At 45.0% G+C, this 18231-nt stretch overlaps 1 protein-coding gene across 2 annotated transcripts in view; it reads right to left on the bottom strand.

Annotated features, from left to right (window-relative positions):
- LOC144162559 (receptor-type tyrosine-protein phosphatase epsilon-like) overlaps positions 1-18231 on the bottom strand; it is a 151410-nt gene that overhangs the window by 35681 nt on the left and 97498 nt on the right. For both annotated transcript variants that reach the window (XM_077693149.1, XM_077693148.1), the window contains exons 17-21: positions 17687-17784; positions 15106-15222; positions 13282-13430; positions 3112-3247; positions 2215-2364 (exon numbers count right to left, since the gene is read on the bottom strand). In XM_077693149.1, the coding sequence (XP_077549275.1) occupies positions 2215-2364; positions 3112-3247; positions 13282-13430; positions 15106-15222; positions 17687-17784 (650 nt within the window). The remainder of the gene's footprint in view (positions 1-2214; positions 2365-3111; positions 3248-13281; positions 13431-15105; positions 15223-17686; positions 17785-18231) is intronic.

The raw sequence follows: 18231 nt of genomic DNA, 5'->3' as shown, positions 1-18231 counted from the left end.
TAAATCATCATCATCATTAGCAGTAACAGCAGCAGCAGCTTGCGTATGTCCACTGCAGGACGCAAGACCCTCGGAAAGGTCTCCAGTCACGTCTATCGAGTGCTAAGTGAGTCTACACTCAGGAGGAGTGCAGACATTTTTAAAGGCCGCTGCAACACTTGTGTAAACCTTTTAAAAACTGTTAAACCCTCTTAAGAAGTAGCCAACTAATAGATTGAATACTTCGATAAAGAAGTCAGAAAGTAGAACTGAAGCTAACTTGCGAGGCTGTATGCATATTAAAAACGTTAAGCTGGCTGAAAACAGCTTTCTCCTTCCTAGTTCGTTGCCGCTGTTTTTGCGGACTTAAGCGACACCACTGAAGCCATATCGTTGCTAAGGAGCAGCTTTCGATCAGTTGCAGCTACGTATGCTTCGATATCTACCTAAAAGCAACGAATGCAAATCTGAACTACAAGTCATACCTTCTGCAGCGATCGAATCACGCAGTACCGCTCTGTACTGGAGGTATCTCCGGCTTTAATGTTAGTTCGAGGCACAAGCCCTGAAAGTGTTAGTGCGACCATTAAAAGAAATGCTACTTCAGGAGCAAATTACAGCCCAACCCTTGGAAATATAAGACATTGGGTTCTCTGCACAAACGGGTGATGCCTGCAGCTGTAATAGACGCAACAATGTCTTTTTCACGGTTCACAGACTCGCCTGCAACGTGATTCGGGGTGGAAGATTGAGGATGGGGCAGAGTAGAATTTTGCAGTGTGTATGATCCCACCCCGTTGAAGGCGGTATTTCTCAACGAATATTCATGGTAAGACCAGGACAAAGTTGTAATTCTGCATTGTAGGGACCAAACAGTAGAGTTTGAAGAACATCCTTCAAGTAGCACTGTCTTTTCTAAGAGCTCTTAAACAATAAGGGGTTTAAAAAAAACGAATCTTCGCAAGTTATAGTGTTGCCGATGCCTAATTTTTGCAAAATGTAAAACAAAGAAAAAAGCATCGCATCTGGCACAATTACGCTGAGTCGTCTAGGAGGAGCGCTCTAGTAGCACCTAAAGGCATTTTAAATCTTGTAGTACCAGTGTGACAATTACGAATACTCTGGGTGTCGGGCGCCAGGTACAGGGTAAAAGCAGCAATTGGACCCATCATTTCCTCAACGCTCTTAAAATGCTCCCTCCAGCCACTCATCATGACCTAAGTATTTTAATTATTCTCAAAATCAGTTTGTCTGGAAGCTGGCATGGTTGAAGCAATATGAGCAACAAAGTTAGAAGCATCCTAAGGTCGCGTGCTTGGGAAACCATGAAGAAGACTACCATGCTTTCGTCACGCACTTCTACATGGCTACTTTCTTGTCTTTTTAATAAAACTGCTGAATCTTTCATTTGCTTACTCATTTATTGCGGGTTGAAATCATAAATGTTTTCTAAATGCGTTCGGGTGCAGTTTGTCAAGAAGCTTCTATAAACGATTTTGCAAGCTTCCCCCAATATAAGGTACCTGCTGCCGCCGTGGCGCTCAGGATGAGGTGGACTACGTGGGTGTGGGTTTGCGCTGCAGCTCTCGCCCTTTCTCTCTCCCTGTTTGGTATAGGCCAAATTCCAAAGAGTGTGTGTTCCCAACGCTTAACCATTGCTGGAGGCGAGTCTCAGGCAAATTGGCTAATCTTGAGCGGGGACATTGTCGGCTTCTGGACAGCTGGCCCTGTTATGTGCCAGCTTTGTTTTGCTTGCAAGATTTGTAGCCGTTGTTTTATGTTTCAGAATCTTAAACCAGCGACCTGTTAACATATCGTTTTCCAGGAGTAATGAACATGAGGATTTATGTTTACCTCGTCCTGTTACCTTCATTTGCGTAATTATGCCTTATGCCTCTTATTATATATGAAATTCATTTTTCTCTACATATTATAACACAATTATTTGTAATACTTCATTGTTACGAAGGCGATGTTTGCTCATGTAGACATGAATGATACTGCCACTCTTAACAAGGTAAATGACCAATAGAACACTGTCACCACTTTATCCCAAAATGCATTAATTAGGAAAAATGCGCACTCAACTACTGTGCTGTTGGCAAGAATGTGTGAGCTACGTCCGCCATTTGTGGCTGAAGAAAGTAAAAAAGTGTTGCAGGCTGTTCAGTTGTACTACGCCAGTTAGGCACAACAGAAGGAAAGTTTAGCGGAGGTCATACTGCTACCTCTTACCTCGAACTCAAGGTTAATCAAGCTCTTGCCAGTTGCAGGGAACTTGGCTTTAAGCTTCGGGTGGAGCCTGACAAACTCTTCGATGGACAGCTTGTGGTTCTTGGGGCAAAGTATCTCCACCAGAATATTGTAGACAAAGATGTATTGTTCCTGCAATGCAAGACAGTAACAAGGAAAGCATTACAATGAACCCATAATAGTGGTCGTTTGACTGGCGCACGTTATGTTCTCGCTGTACCTTTCTATTATTCAAGAAACTGAAATATAAGGTAATGCTTCATGAAGATTTTGTAAGCGCTGCGGTCAGTATTACAATCTTGGTGAACCTTAGCTTCCGGTGGCAGACTGAAGAAAGACCGGTTTTGCCATCTTTGTGGAGTTTTGGGATGACTAAAAAGCAGTTTTTAATGACATTGGTATTAGTGAATAATAAATAAATAAGTGGCTAGTGAATACAGAATGAATAATCTGTTAATAAGCAAGAACTATATTATTTGGAAATTTAAATTTTCGTACATTGTAAATACTTTTGTATAAAAATTCTGCTTACGTAATGTACAGATTAACCTGTGTTTTTTTACTTTTTACACGCCTCCTGGCTAAGCGATTTAACAAATTGATGCTTAAAAATAATGTTTTCTTGCACAAGATACCATGGCTGGGGTTTATTCTTCGCGACAATTGAACAACAGTAAAAACTTTACAGACCGAGTAAAACACAAGAGTGGCCAAGGAGATGTACCTTATTCCCTTCCAGGTTTTTAAGGTCCCTGTTCACCGAAGGTTTCTGCAAATCTCAGGGTGATGTACACCAGCATTTTAGGCTATTACACAGTACCAGACAGTACCATTTCATTCTATTACCTGTGACATGGATAAAAGTTTAATGCTTCTCACCAATGAATCTATCAGGTCCACCCTGCTCTGTCGCATGGCGTTGAGCTGAGCCACTAGGTCGACTCCACCCTCAGCCTCAGCCTGGGTCAACATGCTGTCCACGAGGACAAATGCACCGGTGCGACCGATTCCGTCACTAGAAAGAAAAAAATGCGAGCAAATATAGTCACAGAAGACTGTCATTAAAAAGCGCGAGGGGTTAAACTAACTCGTAGCACGAATAGACAGTTTTTAATATGTGAATTAGTTTCGTAGAAATAGAAGGAACTTATATTAGGACAAATATAACAAAGCACTCATAAGGCAAGAAGAAACTGTACGTATAGCTCAAATTTATTTGTTCGTTAGATGCAAGATTAAGGGAGCCATGCTATTTCAAGCATTCGCAGGAGAGAGAGAGAGAGAGAGAGAGAAAAAGAGAGAGAGAAAGAGAGAGAGGGAGCTCTATATTAAAAGAAAGCAGAGAGGTCTGCAGGCATGTATTCGCCTACATGCTACTCTGCGGGGGTGCGGTGGAGGGAGTAAAGTCCCTAAAGGAAGTAGGGTGAAAGAGAGGGGAGAAATAGAAGAGGTAAAAAAGACGGCAACGTGGAGTGTTCCGTGGGTCACGTAAAAGTAAAGGTGGTCTCACAGGATGACGATGTAGAGTTCTACAGTGTCTCTGCTACGCCGATGTCGTGTAAATAATAAAACAGTGCATCTAACACCTTTCGCTGGGATGATGGAGATGACCTTGGTCCAAGAAGAGCTTTCAATGATAAAAGTCCGTTATTCAGGCACTCTATCTTCTTGGCGAGGTGGTTCCGTTTCTGGCTGTACGCCGGACATTAATAAAACGTGTTCAGCAGTTTCTGGCAAACCACAGTTATCACAGTAAGGGTTTGTGGTTTGACCGAGGTGATGTCGGTAGGAGTTCGTAAGTGTTGCGCTGAGGCGCAGCCGATGGTAGAGCGTGTCAAGTCGACGTGGGATTTGTTCTGGGAGCCTCGTTCTCGGAACAGAGTCTATATAATACAGAAAAGGGTGGTGAGTTTCGGGGAAAGACCAGAGGCGGTTTTGTTACTCTACGGCAAGCTGCTTCGCTAGCGGTGCAGCCTTGTACTTTGCAAAAAAAATTTTCTTACATTGCGCAGTTGTAGCCCTCTGCGAGCATTCTCATCTGCTTTCTCGTTGCCGAGAACGCCACCAAATGCGGGTATGCATTGCAAGGTCACAGGATGCCCAGCGACGTAGGCTAGATGGTGCAGGTAGGTGATGTCGCGGGATACATGGTCGTGAAGGCTGAAGCAACTGGCGTGCTGTAGGGTATGCAGTGCTGTGTATATTCCGTGAATATAGCCCATTCTACTGATGGCTGACGAAGAATGTAACGGAGGGCTTGTCTAATTGCATGAAGGTCGGCCGACGTGGATGACCTTGCACGTTCAAGGTGGAAGGACAGCGCTTGCTCGGTAAACGAAACGTAGACACCCGATGCCTACTGTGAGGTGTAGATGAACCATCCGTAAAAATGTGGGCCATATGTGAATAACAGCCACTGATGTGGGCGAGCACGAGTTGAAGGAGGCACAATTCAGGGAGTGTTTTCTTTGAGGTGACACCAGGTACGTTGAGGTTTATGTACACCGGTGACAGAGTCCAGGGGGGGAAATCAGACGGCATGGTTGGTCGCGCTTGGGATGGTAAAGATATGTTAATGGAGTTTATCATCTCTGCAAAGCTGGAGATTTCGTTGCGTTGTACAACACGGGTCAAAAGATTGGTTGATGTGTGAAATAGAGTACATTCGGAATGTTTCCTGTAGCCCAAGAACATCTAAGGGCAAGCAGCCAGCCTCCGCAACGGTACCAGCGCAGGAAGAGCCCCTATGAAGGCCAAGGAAGGTGCGCAGACCGTTATTTCTTGCCCCATCAGCTCCTTTTTGCTTGTGGTCGAGAGCTGCTGCAAAACAGGCAGGCTATAACGCATCAAGCCATCAACATAAGCCTTGGAGAGAAGCCCCATCGATCGACAGTCACTGCCCCATTGACTTCCGGCAAGGTATCCAATGACTTGCGCCGCCGCGGAAATGCGAGTACGTAGTCTCCAAACCAGAGGGGCCCAGGAGAGGTTTCGATCTATGGTTATCCCGAGGTATCTTTGAGTGCGCACATAAGGCAGGCAACGGCCCCCAAGAGTGAATGGGTACTGAGTCATCCGCTTGCGGGAGAATGCCATGGCAACGCTCTTCTCAGGTGAGAGGCGGAGGCCGTTCGGTGCAAGGTATTCAGAGACGTTTTTAGACCTTTCTGTAGCCTCTGTTGTGTATTTAGACGTGACCTTGCTGCACTCCAAATGCAGATGTCGTCGGCGTAAATTGTAACCTTTACACGAGGAGGAAGCACACGCTTTAGGTCGATTAGTGTAATGTTAAATAACCAAGGACTCAAAACCGCTCCTTGAGGTACCCCTTTTTTATACTGTAATATGACATAGGACCTTCCTGTGTGCTCATAAGAAGCTCTCGTCATTTCAAGCAGCTGGAAATCCATGCATACAGCCTCCCACCAAGTCCAAGAGCAGCAAGGAACTCTAGAATGGCTGTATGAAAGACCGAATCAAATGCCGACTTTATGTCTAGATAAACCACTGTTGCTATATCTCCGTGGTGTAATCCTTCTTCTAGGGACGCCACGAGAGCAAGGATAGTGTCGATAGCTGACCGGTTTTCTCGAAACCCATTCATTTCCGGTGGATAAAGATTCTTATTTTCCATGTACCAAGTAATTCTTTAAAAGATCATTTTTTTTCGTGATTTTGCCAATGCAACTATGTAGAACTATGGGACAGAAACAGTCGTACCGTGATGGGTGCTTTCCGGGTTTTAGAATTGCGGTAATTTTGGCTCTTTTCCATTCTGCAGGCACTGTACTCCGCAGCCACGTCGAGTTATAATATTCCAGAAGGCGTAAGCGGGAGTGATGAGAGAGGTGGGAAATCGCCTCGCATGTTATGCCGTCGCAAGCTAGAGAAGAGAGTTTCTTGACGTTTGATATTGCCGCATTGAGTTTGCCTTTCGAAAATGGAAGGTCCATGGCAGGTATGGAGGCCGGTGGCACTGTGTCGGGAACACGCAGAGAGGACACTGGAGGCAGAGAAATCGTAGACGGGAGCCTAAAATACTCTTCAGCCGCTTCTTTTTGGGGGATTCGTTCGTGTGATGACAGTGCCCCGAATGGATTGAGCTGCTGGTTGTTCTTGCGCATGCCCTTTATGACTCGCCATATACGAGAGAGAGGGTTACGGACGTCCAATCTACTACAGAAGTCACGCCACAGTTGTCGACGCAACTTTTCCAAATAGCGTCTCACATGCCTTTGAGCTTTACGGGCCTGAGTCAAATCCTCTAAATCTTTAGTACGGTGAGCCTTCCGCTCAGCACGCCTACGCATAGCACGCAGCCTTTAGTATTCTGCGTCAGTTTTCATAGCAAGGCGCTCCCGTACGACTCTCGAGGACTCCTTTATACAACGAGCCATAATTGGCATTAGGTCGTCGTCGGAAGTGGCGGCGGTTATCTCCACGTCGACACGGTTTTTGAGGCAGTCCAGTCTGTGCATCCGAAGTTGCTTTCGCACCGAGACGCAGACACATCTGGTTATGATATTAAAATTTGGAGGGGATCACTTCCTATCGTCTCAAGGTCAGTACACCGAGTAAACTTTTGGATCAAGCTGTTTGAGACAACACATCCCCACATCACATAATTTGCGAAATTTGGGGAAGTCGCAGGGAAACATGAGCCGAAACTCTGACACGCTCTTGTCAGATGAATTGAGAGACAAAATGATAAGTGCGGGCACTTAATGAGGTGAAACACAAAACACTGAAGGGTCGTTGGAAAAGAAGCTCGGAAGAAGAAAATGGACGAACTCAGGCAATTGGCAGCGCCACGATGAAAAGCGTGAAGTGGAGGATGAAAAAAATTAGGAACCGATTTCCGGAACATCGAGGCGGCAATGGTGCCATCCGATTAAGAGCTTTTAATCTCATTGCCGTATACTTGCCAGTTTTAGCTTGGTCCTTTCCGCAGTGTCTCCTAAATTGGCACGTCATGTTAAAATACACCGAGTTTGCCTCTCCATAAAACTTTGGTTACAGTAGTCTTCCGTTTGCGTGCTTCTCGCACATTAATCTCTTTCTACCCTTAAAAGCATGTTTGGCGAAGAGCATAAAAGGTGCAAAGTTTTCTGTTTAGGCCCATTTCCGAACATGACTTGGTATTGGAATTCTACGATCACATGTAGAATAGTTACCGCGTCTGCCTCAAGAGCGCGTGTGTTCTGAAAATCTAAAAAACTTCGCCGAAATGGTCGCTTAATATTGCTGTATGCAACTTGGTTTATATGCAAAGCATAAATGTGTGTCCCATGACAGGATTTCATCTGAAGTAAACAGACCTCCATATGTATTTAAAGGGACACTAAAGTCAACCAGCAAGTTGGTTTAAAGAGAAAGTCGGACCTTCCCATGGGCACGTTGCACCGCACAGAGACTGCTGTGAGCGCAGCACTCTTCCTAGTAAAGTTGTCTGCAGCGCACGCAGGGGCGCAGATAAAGGAGCGACTTTTTATCGAGCCGTTATCAACGACCGCTTGCAGCATTCTATACCAACAATCTATGTCGTTGACACTGAGTCACGGTGTAAAGAAAGACGGCCGTCATGAATGCAACTATTCGTCGCTGCCTTTTCTATCATCTGCAATCTGACTGGTCGGCTACAATAGCACCTAATGACGTATTTTCGCCTGCGCAAAGCTCTTCGTTCTTCGAGGACTTGTTATCATGACGTTTCCTTAGGTGCCTTCTTTGTGTGGGCACCTATGCCTGACTCGAGATAATCCACGCTGTCCGTGTCTAGGACAAAGCGCCGGCAATTACGTATTATGATTGCTATGAACCGAGCCCGTGATATGCCTGGCATCTTTCCTACCGTGATACGCCTGGCATCTTTCCTACAAGAAATGGCCCCCCAAACCATCGGAATATAGAAAACGGCGCTGCTGATTGCGAGGCATGCACCAGCGCAACGTGGCTATAGCCATTTTTGCGTTGATTCGGTGCCGAAAGAGGCCTGAATTGCTGATAAGTCGCTATCAACCGCTCATCGAAGGCGACGCAAACAGCGACAGCCGCTGTTTGCGTCACGAAAAGCCGAAAGCAAGCAACTCAGCGGTGATGTATAGCGCTATAGAAGTACCCGAGTTCAACGCGACCACACACCGAGCAGTTGGTCAGTTGCGGTGAAATAAGTCGTGCTTTCCCGACCTTCCACACCCTTCGCAGCTCCGGAAGACTAGGCAACATTTTTCTTCATAGTACCCGTGATCAGCTCAGAGTTTTTAGGGGCGAAGCTCCTAAAGCCGTGGGTATGTCCATCCCTTGTGTCTCGTGGTACGTGACCACCTAGTTCGATGACTCACTCGCAGGTGGCGCTACGTGACCGCCTAGTTCGATGACTCACTCGCAGGTGGCGCTGGTGTGAGTGACGTCATGATGACGTCATTCGTGACACTATAAAAGGCAATCGCTGTTGACGCGCTGCCTCTTTCCCAACGAGTCACCGGATGGAGGAGGTGGTTGTTGACAAGGCATCGGAGCGGAGGGCGCGCAGGGCGGCGGCAGCGCTCGCTCGCCGACAGGATCCCGCCGTGCGCGAAAGAGAGGCCGAAGCATGTCGTCTAGAAAGTCGCGCTTAAACCGCGCGTCGGCAGCTTCGGGCTGAGCTCGCTTGATGCGTTTTGCAGCCGCCTCGCGAGCCCTCACTGCATCGGGGTTTTCCTGCCGATACGAGCGCTTGCTTGCAGCCTCACAAACCCTACAACAACAACAACAAACGAACAAGAACAAAATAAAAGTTGATTTGTACAATGCACGCACACAGTCTTACGTCTTAATGATGTAATGGGCGAACTTGCACGGGTGAGTTACGGTTACCGATGATCTCCCCCTCTCGAGCTTCGCCCCACTTATCATCATTCATTCCGTGGATATGGCGTGATTTTTTTTAAGAGCAACATTGTCATGTTGAGGCCCCGGGAATGTTGTCTTTCAATCAACCGCTAGTGCGTAGCTCGCACGCTTTCTCAAGAAGCGGTCCCGCCGCGCAAAGAATAAATGAGTAGTTCGATGCAGCGGACGCCAGGAAAGGTGTTTCGCACCACAGACGTTTTCAAAGGTTCAACCACATCTTGTGCAAGTTGCGGGGTATAGCCATAGCGGCGGCACCTGTCGTCATGTTTTCACTATTTTCTATCTCAGTAAAAAAAGCTACGCGTAAGAGTAGTATATTCCTAGTTTCGGTAGCTAATCTTTCGAAGTAGAGCAACTGCCATTTTATCTTCAGTGTCCCTTGACAGTCAAATTTACTGATCAGTAACGTTTACTTGCACAGAAGCGTTTCAGAACAGATTAAAGAAACATGCAGTACATCGCCCCAGCAGCTTTTAGAACTTTTACCCTGGTATCGCATTCGTACAGGTTGATTTATTGATTGATTGATTTATTGATTTATTGATTGATTGATTGATTGATTGATTGATAGATTGATTGATTGATTGATTGATTGATTGATTGATTGATTGATTGATTGATTGATTGATTGATTGATTGATTGATTGATTGATTGATTGATTGATTGATTGATTGATTGTAGGGTTTAACGCGCCGATGCAACGCAGGCGATGAGGCGCGCCGTAGTGGAGGTCTCCGAGTTAATTTTGACCCCCCTTTGGATCTTTAACATGCGCTGAAATCTCGTACACGCGAGCGATTTTGCTTTAGGCCTCCATCAGAAACATGCAGTACATCGCCGCAGCAGCTTTTAAAACTGTTACCCTGGTAGCGCGTTCTTACAGGTTGGGTGATTGATTGATTGATTGATTGTTTGATTGATTGTTTTATTGATTGTAGGGTTTAACGCGCCGATGCAACGCAGGCGATGATGCGCGCCGTAGTGGAGGGCTCCGAGTTAATTTTGACCCCCTGTGGATCTTTAACGTGCGCCGAAATCTCGAACACGCGAGCGGTTTTGCTTTAGGCCTCCATCAGAAAAGCGGCCGCCGCTGCCGGAAATCGAACCCGCGTCTTTATGCTCATCAGCACAACGCCTTAGCCGCTGAGCCACCGCGGCGGGTCGTACAGGTTGGGGCTGTCTGGCTTGGGCGAAACCTGTCAGTCATTGCAGGAAAACACACAACAGGAGTGGCAGCAGCTGTGTTCCCGTAAAAATGGGCACTATATTGTTTAAAAGGAGTTTCTCAGACCACGGCATCTATATTTTAAATTTGTTCCGAAAAGGTGTCAAGTACTTCCCCGGACAAAAAATTGTGCGCAGCCGCCCGGTATAGCAAAAATAGCGGCATTTTTATATTCTGTAGTCTCTTGCAAATGAACTGATCTGACAAATAGCTGGTCGCCTAGCCAATAACTGCTGACATTTTACGGTAGCACTGACTGCTGGACTTACAATTATTTACTCGCCTTGAAAATCTCTGTTGGGACCTAACTATTTTCCATGAGTTCCAAATACGGAAAAAGAATGTTTAATTGATAGAGCACAAGATTGTTGGGCTCGAAACTAATCTGCTGGTATTGAGGAGTACACATGTCCTCTGAAACCAATTCTGGTTTCAGAGGACATTTTCTTGTTAAGCGTGTCTGCGGAACACCCGCAAGAACGTTGGAGGAACTAGGATCAGAAAGCAAGGCAGTAGGACAAAAGATAAATATGACGAATGTAAAGTGATGTTGAACAAACATGGCAAAAGCACCGTCCTCAACTTATATTACAAGGCGCTAGAACAAGTAGAGTATATCTATTTTAGAAAAAATGTCAGAGCCAACCCCAATCCCGAAATGGCAATTCGGTGCAGAATACGTATGGTCTGAAGTACTTTTGGCAGACGATGTCATATATTGAAAAGCGGGCTATCTGTCACTGAAAAAAAGAATATATAAGCAATGCGTCCTGTCGGGGATGATAAATACATTGGAAACTTGGCGCCCTACTAAACAAATAGAAACCAACCTGGGTTGCTGAGTAACTCAACGGGCAAAGTAACGAATATTGATCGGAGTAACACTCCGGGACAGGATACGAGCTCCCTGGAACAGGCTGTGAACTCGAGGTGACGATATTATAGTTCAGATAAAGAAAAAGAAATGTACTTGGGCTGGCCACGTAGTTAGATGAGTTGACAACTGGTGGACAATTAGGGTAACAGACTGAAAACCTAGATAAGGTTCTGTTAATCAAGATGAAAGGGAAAGACAATAGATTTTGAGGGGTATATGACCTGACCTCTAAATCAAATGAAAAGGTGCCCCTTAAAACCTCATCAACCGATCAGGTTTTGATGATAGTGCCACAGAACGTTCGGAGGCGAAAATTGTAGATCTACAATCCTGCCAGAAGAATACCTGGCAACCAAGGCTGTGAGCAGCAGAGCAACGTATTTTTAACTGTGCGTGAGATGAAGGCACGTGTATGAAAATTCGTCTCCGCAAAAAGAATAATATAATCAAGTTTTTTATTCGTTTATGCGATTTTTCCGATATTGTATTTAGACTTACAGAGTATTTGAATACGTATGGTAGTGCCATGGTTACAGACTAGCTAATGTCGCCGTTCAGACTACGGGGAGTTTAGAGCCAAGTTAAAATTGTGTGAACCAATTTATTTAAATGTCCATGGGGTTTCCCCGGGATGAAACGGTGGCTTGTATATTAGCTAGGGGATATGCACTGCACAAAAATCGGTTGTATTGCGAAACCTACATTATAACCGACATCCTTGTTGCGTGTACCAGCTTAGTTGCGCTTGGAAACTTTACGTCACAGAGCCCACGAAACTTCTGCCACCTTCTAGGCTTCCAGAAGGAGTGTGTTCAAATCGTTTTTGGCGAATTAAACGTTCAGTCGTTTGTCGCCAAAAATACAAGATGAACTACTTGATTTTAGTGGTTCGTTTTAAAGTGCATGTTTAACCAGCGCTATCGAACGGTACTATCTATAAATATGAATTTCTTAACTCTCTCCGTGCCTCGTTCTTACCTCATGGACTACATTCGTAAGGTATATCTTGAGATTTTATCAGCGCCACTCCGTGAAACGAGTGCTGAATAAAACTGCCTGTAATGGCCTAGCAGAAGTGGAAAGAGTGGTGCAGCGACACTCTACTCATCTTGATTTAAAGACTATCGTGTGCCTCAAACAGCCTCAATTATTTTACAGAGAGCTGTTTACGGCAGGGTTCTTGTAAATTCTTTTTCTGCCTCACGATTCGGCGCCAATAAAACCCCTGCCCTCATCCAGCACACGCTCGAATCAGGTGTGGTTTGTTTTCTTAGGCTCTGCTAAGGTGACGGACGTCGCCCACGCTGGAGCGACCACGCCACCTCACGTGGCTTTGAACCTTCAGGCGCTCCATTGCTGAAAGCATAAGTGTGTTGGGACGCGCTTGCTTGCTTCTTAATTGCTGCTTGCTGCACAGGAGGGCCGAAACTAATTCGGTGGGCCAGGCACGGATTTATAGCGCCGCACCATTGCCGTTGTCATGGCAGCTAATTTTTTCATCAGAACGGCCGTGTGCTAAGGTAAGGTCTAGGATGTTTCGATGACAGCATCTTCAGCAGCTGAAAAAATGTATCGTCACCGGGATGTGCACGCTTGTTCGAAATTCGGTGCCAGATCAGTTTTGCTCGTCAGCCTCCTTCCCGGAGTAGACTGGCTCGTGATTTTTCAAGATTAGGCTCTGCAAATGTATATATTTAAATAGTGAATATACATTTCCGCGGTGAGCCGCACCTGTTAAAATATTGAGAAGCGATTGTGCACAATTTCACTTGTAATCCGGCACACTTGTTGACGTCTATCTTGTTTAAACGTAGCTAATGTACTGGACAAAACATCGAATAGTTATAATGAGTTTTCCTAAAATAAGTGCCATTGCTCAGCTTCAAGAGAAAACCCTAAAAGCAAATATTCATTTTTAATGTTGTGATATCATCGGCGCTTAAAAGCTGTAAACTAGGGTAAAATTTAATGCCTAAGGCAGTATGCTGACAAAACTTCAATATACACGTGTACCAAACAATGCCTGGGGTGCTTTTCAAATTGCGTTTTTTATACCTGCAATGCACAATTATAGGGTGCTCGTCTTGCGGCAGGAAATCCCGTATTCTTCCAAGGAAAGCTCGAAAAGCCGCTGGGTGCAGGGGAACTCCATGGTCCGGCCACGCTGTGAAGTGAAACTGAACTACTCTCCGGGTATTGCCGTGCTGGTGGAAACAGATGAAAAATTTGAACCGGTGACTTAGCTTTGCTTGCTGTGTAAGTGCAACAACTGTGAGGGCATTGTCACCAAAATATACGCAACCCGCAACCACAAACATAACAAAAGTCCAGGTGCCGCTCTTAACAGTGCCATTCATTGGTTCATTGGTTGAACGAGGCGTGAACACTACGCATTTTTGTTGGTTAGATATTCGTTTTTATCAATGACGTACTGATACAGTTAAAAGTATTGTGAAGGACGTCCGTATAGCGCAGCAAGCAGAGTTCTGAATAAATTGAATATCTTGAGTGCCATGCTTTGCGTAAAGACTTCGCACTTCGCCGTCACAAATGTTTAAATTAAGCGATGTGGTTCCCGCCAAGGCAATTCCGCAGTTCAGCTTCTCCACAATTCTCTCAATTTAAGTATTTATGCAGTCAACGTCGAATTTTTTCTGCGAATGATGATGTTTATTTAGTACATGATTTTAATGAAAAGTCCATTGTGCACTTTGGCGTCACTCAATGCAAATGCGAAGTTCTGCACTGGCAAGTACCGCTGCGCCGGTAAAATTGAAGTCAGATAGTTAGCGCGTAGCTGGAATTCGGCAAGCTGGTTTGGTCAGCCACACGTCTTTTTTTTGCTCACTCCGGTGCTTTGTTGTGAAGCTAAACCAACACTCTATACTATAGTGTGCATATGTGCTTCGCAAACATTTCACAATTAGGCTAAAAGTCATTGTGGTCGTCTTTTTGTTCTTTTCGCTTGGGCTTTGCCACATTTTTGTAAAAAAACATAAATAATGTATACAAAACAAAGGCTTCTAAGCAAAAATGCGCAAACGTAAGGAAAAAATCGATTCGAAAGGCCACCTAATTGTGACGGAACCAATTTTAACCTGATACGCATAGATACACGTAATGGTTTACATCAATCCATACGACGATTTATACATTGCTTGGGGCAATCGTTTATTATTTCTTCTCGCACATTCATTGGTTCTTCTTATGAGAAAAACACTTTACCGGGCAATTTGTAAATTCCAACTTATTTTTTAAGTGCGAATGCACTTTATAAGCGACCCCAAACCATCCACCGCCGGCGGCGGCGGCGGCGTCGGCGGCGGCGGCGTCCGCAGTGCTCCTCTATATTTAAAAAAGAAACAGCATCCGGCGCCAGGTTTCGATCCGAGGACTTTGCGGGCCGCAGCCCGACGCTCTACCGAATACGCCGCGGACGCGACGCTGATATCGGTGTCAGTAACGCGCCTTATATCTTTAACGCATTCAAACTACGTCGTCAGCGGCGTGCGTTGGCGACTCAGCGGCGTTATAGCGGCTTGATAACTGCGTGGTGTACACGTGATACTACAAACCCGATGGAAGAGATGGAAGAGAAGGCGGCGAGGCGGTGGGCTGTGGGGGCCGAGCGCAAGCGCCGCAAGCGGGCCGACAACCGTGCATTCGCACTTTCACATTCTCCCCCTCGGGGAAATGCGGGGGAATTTTTTTTTTGAATTGTACTTGCATGCGCATAGGAACTTGCACGAACCACCAATTGAAGCTCAAGCTTAACCTTCGTATATCACTTTGACGTCACAGGTAAATTGATGGGAAGCGCTCTCTAGAATTTTATTTTTAATGCTGTATAAACACGCAAATAAAAGAGGATGTAGTTACCAAGGTAACCTGAAACTCTCGCACAACAAAGTCGACTTGTGCATCCGTCTTCATCAAAGTAACGGTAAAGTTGCTGTACGTCTTCGAAGTCTCTGGCCAATACTGCGAACACTTTGTCTGAAAAGAACCGAAATGGACTGAGTATTATGATGTTGCGCTAGGTAAAGCAAACCTCTCTATACTGTTTTGCATAGTTAAAAGTCCACCATTAAGCAAAGATGCCAGAAATACTCTAGAGAAGAAATGAAGTACACTGCCAAATATAGCCTTGCTTTTCCTACCAGTATTTTGCGGGAAAATATTGGGGATTATTAAATATGTTTCGCTGATGCCCATTACTTCTGTGCGGGAAAAAATCCTCACCAAAGTCTTTTTTGCCGCGGTCACTGCCTGCAAAATAACACACAATTTGTACTTTATTTCACAGTTTTATACCACATAGCCCACTGACCAAAACGGAGGATATTAGTAGCTGCGTTACACTGATGATACGGATTTATGATACGGATTGCCCTATTGGGTAAAGCTAAAGTTTCGATATTAAGCCTTTTTAGCGGTGGTAAAAGTACCAAGGTTTCAATAACAGGTATTTTTGTCAGCTAACTGTAACTTGCATTGTAACTTCGTTGCAAAATTTTCGCACGTGCTCTATTTTCACGATTTTTTTCGCGAACCTGCGCATCGGTGGCGGTGGCCGCAGTGAAGCGCTATGGAGTAATAGAGGAAGCCATCCGAAGAAAGCCCATTGATGCCAGACGAATAAAGATGCTTATTTGCGTACAGAGAAAACATGTTTCAATGCTTGATGATATACCAGGTAGTCGTCAGATGACGTGGGTGGGCGTCTGCCCGGCGCGTGATTTTGCGTCCCGGATGAATGGGAGAATAAATCTACCGCTGTTCCTTTGCTCTTTTCACTACTGGGGTGTGTAGAAGGACAAATCTACTGTCACTCACGAGGAGAATTTGCCAGTGCCCATTGGGATAAAAACGGAAGCGAAACACCGCAACATCCTGCCCTGCGGGAGCCTGATTGATAATTTGATGGGCTTTGGGAGGTAGTGAAGTTGGCTGTGTATGCCCCACTTTTTCCCGTGTCGTAGGACGCCACTGCGCCTTGAACGTGTAATCAACAGCAACATAATATGCGGCGCTTTGTAATCATTCGTGCAAATGGCACTTTAACTCATTATGGCGAGGATTATTTTTGGTCGTCTATGTTAAACGCTCTTCAGAATACAGAACTGGGTGCTATTTCCGCGGGCAAGAATGCTTTTGATTGATAGGGCAGACGACATATTCTTATACGAATCACATAAATAAAAAGTCCGTCCTACGGCACCGAAATGATCACATCCTCTAGAGCAATCTGCTGTATTTTTCCTACTTACTGGCCTACTCTAGTTCACCTCATTCCTCATTGAAAAGTTGCACCAAACACGCCAAGTTGAACGCGCAGCAAGATACTGCATTCATTTGTTTCGTGGGCGAACAAAAACTGCAAAGGTAGCCTTTACCCATTTGAGGAGGCACCTGTTCTGCTTAAATTACTTTGAGCAGTTTAGGGCGCATTCTTTGCGCCATGAAAACGATGGAGGAAAGAAGAACAGAAAACCACAGCTTTAATTTTTATTTCGTGTAAAAAGAAGTTGCAGAAAGTTTATGGATCGCCATAATCGTAGTGCACTTACGATAATCATTATCGGTGCCCATGGCCAGGTTAACGGCTCTCTCGAGCTACTTTAGGTTTTTCACAATCGCCCTTTAACTGGTGATGCGCACGGTATTTTTTCTGCATAAATGCCTTTGTCCCTGGAGTCTGCGGTCCCACACAACGCTTGTGACGTTGAACAAACTTTCTAACATAGGGTCCTGCATAGACCTCGCAACGTAAACGGAAATATATCGATCCCATTGGTTTCTGTTTAAAATATATCAGTTTTTTGAACCTGTAGCGCCATGGTTACGTTTTGTTTCAACGACGGGATGGTCGTAACAATTTGTACCGTAATGTCACCAGCAAAACTGAACGCCACGACAAGCATACTGACTGCACCAAGACAGTCTAACCACTTACTCAAATGCCGACTGACCAAATATAGTAGGATAGATAACGATTTGGTTGTTGCAAAAACTGGTCACATGGATTAGAGAAAAAGGGATCTTATCATTCGGGAAAAAAAACTCCGTAGTCACCTTCTGCAAGCCTTGGAGAATTCTGAGGTGACATGCTAAATTCTCTGTGTGGGAATGGCTATAAATAATTTCGCACAAGTATTACTGATTGATTCACTTGAAAAAGAAAACAATTGTGTTGTTGTAGAAAACCGTACAAAATAAATTAGAGGAAAACAAATCTTACTAGCAGGAAAGAACAAACTCTAAGTTCATGTTTAGAAGGCTTCAGTGGTAAATTAGATTAACTCACATTTGTCACGTTCACGATGCATATGGGATTGCCTACATTTCCCGCACAAGTATGGCGACAACTTTTCAACCGGCAATTGTTTTTTTCGTATTGATAATTTATACGCCCTATTTCTTTGAATTCTGCGAAACAAAGAAAAAAATATATACGCACCTTCTCTTGTTCCATCAGGTTGGTTAGCATTACTATTTTGTACGAACCTTCCTGCCAAACCATCCGCCAGAAATCTGAAAGTGTGGACTCCTTCGGACCTGCAAGCGCAAAACATAACGCAGCATTGTTCAAATGTTTATTGCAACGGTATTACCGATGCGTTCCGTTACCTATTTATTTATATTTGTATACGTCTTCTTAACAGCTTTACTGGTTTAATCCCACCGTCTGCTGTGACAGTTGTGTATTTATGCAGCAATCAATGACGGTATTCGCTCTTTGCGGGCAGGGTCTTGCTCCTGCCTTCCCATGAAGCTCTGTGAGGCCGTCTGCCGCAGCGGCGCAAACTGTAGTCTAAACTGCTACATCACTACCAGCAGCACTTCAGATAACACTGATACACGACCCCTGTATCAACTTCCATGCTTTGTCTTTAGAACCTTGGAGAGCCTCTTTATCATCCCCAGCCGCAGGATGCCAGGCACAAAATGCAGTGTCCTTTTTTAAGACGACAGTCTTTCTTGGGCTACTTAAACCCAGAAATC

The sequence above is a fragment of the Haemaphysalis longicornis genome, unplaced genomic scaffold (genome assembly GCF_048455015.1).
Source record: "Haemaphysalis longicornis isolate Haplotype H1 unplaced genomic scaffold, Haemaphysalis longicornis Haplotype H1 scaffold_12, whole genome shotgun sequence".
Classification (NCBI taxonomy): Eukaryota; Metazoa; Arthropoda; class Arachnida; order Ixodida; family Ixodidae; genus Haemaphysalis; species Haemaphysalis longicornis.
Note: the sequence above shows the minus strand (reverse complement) of the source record. Positions and strands in the feature narration are given on the sequence as shown.